The 8,279-nt window shown below is 37.2% G+C and overlaps 1 protein-coding gene across 1 annotated transcript; it reads left to right on the top strand.

Annotated features, from left to right (window-relative positions):
- The first annotated feature begins 1,498 nt into the window (after positions 1–1,498).
- Positions 1,499–8,010, top strand: LOC129268777 (echinoidin-like). Its single transcript, XM_064104317.1, has 5 exons — positions 1,499–1,713; positions 3,286–3,387; positions 4,010–4,096; positions 4,503–4,693; positions 7,559–8,010. The coding sequence occupies exons 1-5, from the start codon at positions 1,683–1,685 to the stop codon at positions 7,859–7,861; spliced, it is 714 nt and encodes a 237-aa protein (XP_063960387.1). The 5' UTR covers positions 1,499–1,682; the 3' UTR covers positions 7,862–8,010.
- Positions 8,011–8,279: the final 269 nt, after the last annotated feature.

Here is an 8,279-nt window from a genome sequence, read left to right as displayed (position 1 = left end):
TAATGAATAATTTCAAAGGAAAGAAAAATTAAGGGCTCGATGAGATCGACAATTTTCTCTCCAAATCCATTGTTTTATCAAGTGCGACTCCTCTAGCCCATATATTTAACTTATCACTACCCACTGGCCAGGCGCGTAGCCAGGGGCGGTGGGGTGGTCGCCCGAACGAAACGCACCCCCCCCCCCAAAAAAAAAAAAAAAAAAAAAAAACAAGGGGGAAAAAGGCGAAAAAGATAAAGCAAAGGGAGGAAAGAGAAGAAGGGTATACCTCTATTGTTTTTGTTTTCTTATTTTGGCATAAAATAAAAACCTAACCGAGACGTTCTTCTTCCTCTTCATGTAAAATATCGAAATTGCCCTTTCACCTTTTTTTACTCCGTTTTCCCCTCCCCGGCTATGGGACTCGTATATTCTTGCCATATATAGGGTATACATGAGTGTAAATTAAGAGTATGAAAAGTATTTTTTTTCATTGCATTGACACAAAACTTCTGCTTTTCGGTTCGGAGCTAGTCCCAGTAAACACTACCGTCACTCCCGGAGTCCCCAAAAGCTACAAATCCCAGTCACTTGCATGCCATCCGATCCTGCTTCAGTTATTAGATAAGGACCATCTCAAACGAAAATGATTTAAAATCAAACTCGAAACTTTAGCCTAAAACACATTTAAGTTAAGCTTGTCTTATTGTCTTCATCATCAATTGTACACACGGGGATTCTGATTTGGCTAACAATGCTGGGCGCAGACAATGTTAATTTACATTTTCCTTGGTCGGCATCTCGGAGACCAAAAACTGTCTTTTGGAAAGAGGTAGTCCTAAAGACCAAAGTTAAAGTGTGTATGTTTTTTAATGGCCCTTACTAGCTTGAGGCGCTAACTGCTTTTTTTATTGTGGTTGTCACAGTTGTTGTTAATATCTTATGCATAAGGTTTATAAAAAAAAACAGTCAGCGCCTCACGCTAGTAAGGGCCATTAAAAAACACATACACTTTAACTTTGGTCTTTATGGCCTTTTTAAATTAAAACAAGGCCTCATAAATAATATCGTTAAAAGGTGGGAGATGGATGTGCTCACAGAGGGCTGGTCTTACATGGTCAGCGTTTAGTTGACGTCACTGAGGGCTGGTCATAGATGGTCAGTGTTTCGTTGACGTCACTGAGGGCTGGTCATTCATGGACAGTATTTAGTTGCCGTCACTGAGGACTAGCTGGTCATTCATGGTCAGCGTTTAGTTGACGTAACTGAGGGCTGGTCATAGATGGTCAGTGTTTCGTTGACGTCACTGAGGGCTGGTCTTTTATTGTCAGTTTTTAGGAATTCAATGATAATGGGGATGGTCAGATATTATTTAGAGGAGTTGATAAAAAAGTGAAGGCGAATGACTGAAATGATAAGAAGGAGTTAAGTACATGTAACATTTTGATCGGAATAAGATACTTTGGGGTTTCAATCTCGTTCATAAAGCCTCATTCGTTTTGTCGACGGAAAACGAAAGCCCGACCACCAGCTGTTCGGATGGCTTCGGTCTGGATTACACTTTACCAACTTTCCACGAATGTAAGAAAGAACGCCATCCCAATGGAAGCATTGTACAGACAATTCCAAAGCTCATCCCCTACACAACATTTACTAAAGGGATTGCTTGCCCGAGAAGGAATAGGCCTAGAGCAACGGGAATAATGCATGGACGAAGAGTTTGTAGATTCCACGGTAAGTAGTCTCTCTCATTTCGACAGTACTTCGGGGAAGGAGGGGGGGGGGGTAATAATGAAGGAAAAGAGGGCATGTAACTATGTCACGGCTAGAGGCTGTTTCCAGCTAGGCGTTGTTCTACGCGGAGGGGGGCTGTGGGGGAGTCGCGACGCGTAGTTGTCTTTCAAACTTCGGGATGTGTGTTCGATTTTTAGCCATGTCGTGTTTCCCTTCAGCGAGAAATTGATCCATATTGTGTTGCACTCAACCCAGGTTAGGTGAACGGGTACCTATAGGAATTTACCTTTCATTTTTTTAGGGCTACGCTCCTTTTAAAATCTACGATTTTATTTTTACGGCATTTTACTAAATCGATTGGGATCATTTTACTCCTTATATGCTAAAGTAGACTTTATGTATGTTTATATATATAAATGCGATGCCTTTTACGCTTTGCGTTTTGCGCACTGCGTTTTTTTATGCTGTTGACTAATAAATACATCATTCCTGATGAAGCCCTAAGGGCGAAAATTTGATCTAATGCTTCTCTCTACGGTTGTTTTATTCACCTTGCATTTTCTTTCAAACTACCACAACCGACGCAGGACCTTAATTTGTTATTCTTGTCTTATATATTTATATATATATATATATATATATATATATATATATATATAACAATTTTTAATACCATGAAAAAGACGTTTCACGTCGAAAATTTGTTTTCCATTTTAATAAACTTTGTTTGAGCCAATTGCATTCCCTCGTCACATGTTTAGCTATGTCAAAGTTATTTTAATAGTATTGTCATTATTATCAAAACAATCCATCATCAGCTTTATTGATCACTCGTTTCAACGACGCCATGTCTTAATGATGCCTTTTTTCTTTATCAATGCTTTATTTTTACTGATGCATTTAGATGCACTTTCAGTTTTATTGATACTTGATGCATGTTTATTGATGGATTATTCTTTTTATTGTTGCATTATTATTATTTGTAATGCATTATTTTGGCGAAGATTGAAATATATCATGTTTTCAATATGATATTTTTTTTCTAAGCTTGAACCCAAGTTAAGTATACGATTTATACATGTATGTGTTAAGCGCTCCTTCGCATGAAAATTAGTATGATGGTAACTGACATTCGATGGTGACTTCGCTGAAATTCTTGATATTGATTGGCTGTTGAGCATCGTTAATTTCCAATGATTTTTTACCAAAATTATACTACCAGACGTTTAGTGTGATATCTTTTGAATATTCTTCATTTAGATAGAAGCTTTCAAGTGCCATCGACTTGTAGAAATAGCGAGAAAATGTACATGTATGTCAAGATAATGTATGTTACCAAGTCGACTTATGAAAAGAAGTATGTCAACATGGCGAGTATCTCGTCATATAGGTTATAATGTCCAAATGGCGAGATAACTTGTCGATCACGAATCCCGTATAACGTATTTCGCCATATCATAACGTTATTATGTCGACTTGGTGAGATAAATCATTTAGCCTTCTCTAAAAGTCGGTGGCGGGCACTTAAAAGCTTCCATAGCATTTCCATTTCACCCTTTTGTAAACATCCAGATTGCCATAGTAATATTTGTCAAGGCGGCTGGTGTGAAGAGACTATGACTGCGTTCAGATGCCACTGTTTTGACGGATTTGAAGGGAAACTCTGCGATCAACGTGAGGACACCCCACCTCCTTTTCTCCACCCCCCTCCCGCTTCGCAGAATCTTAGATAAGTTCTATGAGCCAGCAATCTAAAACCAATCTGAGTTTGAATAGAAATCCCATAAGACAGTGAAACATAGTAGAATTTGTGTCAGCAAAGTTAGTAGATTATTGTAAAAGTGAATACTCTATTTTTCAATAACAAAATCACTCTAAATTCAAAAGTAATCCATTCGTTATTAAATAGAGATACTAACAAATGCCACCTCTAAACAACATGGAATCTGAAATTGCACATAAAGAAAAACTTGCTTTATTCATACGAAATGGGGATTCAATAACAATAACGATAATGGTTACGGTAATATTGGTGATAGTGATGATTGTGCTAATGCGACGACGAAGATGATGATGATTGTGATAGCGATTACGATGACGGTGATGATGGTGTTGGTGATGATGACGACGCTGATGATCCTGATGATGGATGTATAATGATGATGATGACGGTGATCATGATGATGTTGACGATGATGATGATGACGATGGTGACAAAATTCTGCCGTCATCGGCGCTATAGCGAGTGGCGACTCTTAAAAGTAACCATGACAACACGCGTTATGTTTCTTTTCAGAATCAACTCCTAAACAAAACACCATAACGATCTCTTCAAACAAAACCACCCCAAAACCATCTCCTACAACTACGCCACTAGAGAATGGTAAGAAAACTCAGTGATCCTCCTCCTCCTCACTCCCTCTTTCTCTCCCTCTCACTTTCCCTCTAATCTCTCAATAACCTATTGCGAACTTTGGCAAGAAGAAGGATAAAGAAAGATCTAGTTAAATTTTTGGTGTCACGATAATAGGGGGGGGGGGTGGTGGAAAAAAATTTCACCTACATTTTTCGCATCGGCGGAAGATAAAATATATCATATGCGAGTGCAAAGCGCCCCCCCCCCCCCCATGGGCGGAGGAGCAGAGGATAATCCTTTGTTCATGGGGCGACATGAATTGTTGCGTACCCCCCCCCCCCAAATACAAAAGATAATCCTCTTTTCCGCCGCCCATGGGCCCCCTCCACATTGATCCTCCTATGAAATGTGTGGTTGTTTTGTTCTATTTCAGACTCATGTCCAAACGAGTCCTGGACATTTTACCGAGGAAGTTGCTACCAATATTTTGGCAATAAACTCAATTTTCTCGAGGCTTTGTCCTTCTGTCGGAGTTTGACTAATCAGCAATCGTGTCCGATAGACCTGGTCTCTATTCATAGCCTGGAAGAGAATGATTTCGCTGCTCAACTTTGTTATAATAATGTGAGTATAAAATAAAGGGGGACACCAGGCTGAATGTGCATGTAATATGATTTGTACAGATAGGCCTAAACTCAGGCAAACAATACACTGACAATTTCTTCCAAAATCGGACAATGAATAACAAAGTTATGACATTTTTAAATCTTTGCATTATTTTAGTGAAACTGTTCTGTCCATTATATTTCATTCACATTTGCAAACCAAGAATGAACATAAATTGACTGATGGCTGATTTAATGCATAGTGATTATGTTCATTACTGAAACTTAATTTGTTGACATATCATTCACACATTTATGAAAATATGAAATGAATATGATGTCTAGTAAAGTAGGAACATAATATCACTAGTCCACCTAATGAATATCCATGATGGCGTGCATACAGCTATTTTTATACAAAATATTTGTTTTCAATTTCCGCGTTTTGCTCGGTGAATTTTGCTCTGTTTATTTAGATATGATTATTTTCATCCAGAACCTTTTTAAGTGAAATCGGAGATTCACTTCCTGCAAGTCAAGGGTTGACTTACGAAATGCCCTCTAAATCTGTTTAAGATATCTGTGTAAAAGCTTCACATCCGGGGCCCGATTTTTTTTCGTCAGCACTTGTGCACCCGACGCGAGAGGGCGATGGGGCTGACAATAAAATAAGCTGTTCTGGAGGCATTGAATCAGATTACAAATCTTTTTTTCAAATTCCTTGCCTCAGGGCTCGAACCTTCGCCATGAATACACCAGTTCGGAGTTACCTCATGAGCAATTTTGGTTCAATTTTGGTTAAATGACCTTTCATTTCTTTCATTATGATAGGCAGATTTCAACGCAAAATATTATGTAAGCATGCCTTACATAGCAGGATGCAGAAATTGACTAGAATAGCACACGAATGAACACTCTATGAATGTATTTGTTGCATTACTACTTTGAATGCATTAGCATGCTCTATAACAATGTAATTGGCCAACTGTGAAATACCACACGCTAGTGGACGCATTGATTTTTTTTGTGGATCTAATGAAAACACAATTTAAAAGAATATATGAATAATCAAGACATCAAAGATGGTGCTTATCTCATTAAGTATTAAACCACCGTGCCATTTTGGGACAAATTATCATGCCCAAAATGGAACTCCGAACTGGCTTATTCGACTGCAAGATTGGTTTATTGTATGAATCACACCAATCAAGCTTATCGATGGGGTACGAAATTACGATATATCCGCATCCTTGGTGTAATATTCATGACTCGTAGTCTGACCAAATAAACCCTATTATATCGTCATTCCCACTGCCCTCTTGCGTCGGCTGCACAAGTACTGACGAAAAAACAATCGCACCCGGTGCTTATATTTAACGTCTTCAACAATATATAACCTTAAAAAACAGTAAAAAATACTGTTTAAAATCTCATATCACGCTGATTACTAAATGGACCTCTTTTTTTAGTTGTGTTAAATTTGCACTGGATGGGATTGTACCTGTAAATCTGGTGATTTTCTTTTATTATTTTCAATTCTGATTACGTCAACTTTCTTTTATGATCGGATTGTTATGTAGGAGTCAATCTGAATTAGACTTTGTTTTATCTTTTTAAGGCTTATTGTATCAACTTAGCATTGGATGGGACTAGTCAATCTGATGACTTTATTTCATTTTTTTAAAGTCCGGCTGAGTTTACTTACTTGTTTAATATGATTGTGCGATTCAGTCTAATGGTGACTTTGGTTTATTGTTTCAAAGTTTGATAGCGTCATCTTACTTTTTAGATCGGACTCTATATACCAGTCAATCTGGTGACTTTATTTTATTATTTTCAAGTATGATTACGCCAACGTACTTTTTTATTCGATTGTACGAGTCAATATGATGGTGACATTGGTTTATTATTTTCAAGTTTGATTTTGTTTTAGATCGGACTGTATGGAAGTGGATCGTATTACCGAACACTTTTCATGAATTCAATCATATCAAACACATTATTCTAAAAAAATCACCAAACTTTCACCATAAATACACAATTACCTACAAAATATAAATATGTAACAATTTTGCCGAAATCGTTTTCCTTTTTTACAATATCAGCTTCCAATCGGACCCCTCTTCGCACGTAAAAAAATTAGTCACTTGAAAAAGGTATCGTATTACCGAACGTGTGTTTTCTATGGGAAAAGTTGAGAAAACAACAAAATCACTAATGAGCTATTTTGACCCTTTTTATTATTTTTAGAATATTAAGACTTTGAAAATGTGTTTTTGAGCATTTTTCATCATCTTTCTATTCATGTTCCCTTTGGAAGGATGTTGCAAAGTTTTGAGCGTATGAAATTATTTTCTGACGCATATACAATGCGCGCGTTCGGTAATACAAGGCCGGTCGCTAATACAATCACTCACTTTACCAGTCAATCTGGTGACTTTGTTTTATATATATCATTCTCAAGTCTGATTGCGACAATTTAATTTTTTATTTGATAGTACAAGTCAATCTGATGGTGACTTTTTTTTTTAATTTTCATGTCTGATAATGTCTACATAGACTGGATCATGCAGACTGTACCCATCAGCATCTAGTGGTGACTTTGTTTTATTATCTTCAAGTCTGATTGCATCAGCTTGGGTTTTAGATTGGACTGTAAAAGCCAATATCTGATAGTAACTTTGTTTTTACTATCTTAACTTGTGACTATGCCCAAATGACTTTCATTTATCACATACTTACTTTGTCATACAGTGGACTCTACCATAATGTAACTCATGGTGACTTTTCTTAATTTTCTTAAGTCTGATTTAACCATTTTTCATTCCGATATCGAATGGCACCGGCCAATATCTGATAGTGACTTTGTTTTATTATCTAAAAGACCGACTGTGTCGAGTCAACGCTCCCCTTCGGGTTTTCAGCTCCTTGCTTTTGGATCGGTCTGTACCAGCCAGTACCAGAAAGTGACTTTGTTTGGTCAGACGGCTCCCCGGTCAACTACACTACATGGAGTCAGGGTGAGCCAAGCAATGGCGGTGGGACTGAGGATTGCACGCACTATTATTTTGTATCACGGACTGAATCCAACGGTTTTAAATGGAATGATTATAGCTGCAGTGGAAACTTATCCTTCGTCTGCAAACATCCTGTCCTCTGCCTGAGAGTTTCAACGCCGTTTTCTTAAAGGGAACATCTAACCTGACAAAAAGGTTTAAATTATTGTGAAAATAGCAGAAAAAATGATAAAAACCTATTGGTGAATATTTGAGGAAAATCCATTAAAGAATTTAAATGTTATTTTAATTTGTTTTCTCTCTCTATTAGTGACGTCATATGCCAGAAGCTTCCCTATCGTTTGGTAAAAAAAATATTTCGTTTACTAAGAGAAAAAAAATGAAATGGTTTTAAAGTACCTTCAGTGAGTATATGAACAGACAAATCAGTTTACATTCGCTCTGGGCGAACAAAAAAAAATTAGTCATCATGAACCATTAGCAATTTGAAATTTTATATTTCATTACATAGGGGACAGCTGCTCGAATATGACGTCATGAATAAAAAAAACATTTTAATAACTTTCTGTAATCTTTGATGGATTTTCT

The sequence above is a fragment of the Lytechinus pictus genome, chromosome 9 (assembly GCF_037042905.1).
Source record: "Lytechinus pictus isolate F3 Inbred chromosome 9, Lp3.0, whole genome shotgun sequence".
Classification (NCBI taxonomy): Eukaryota; Metazoa; Echinodermata; class Echinoidea; order Temnopleuroida; family Toxopneustidae; genus Lytechinus; species Lytechinus pictus.
This window is presented reverse-complemented; position numbering and strand designations above follow the sequence as displayed.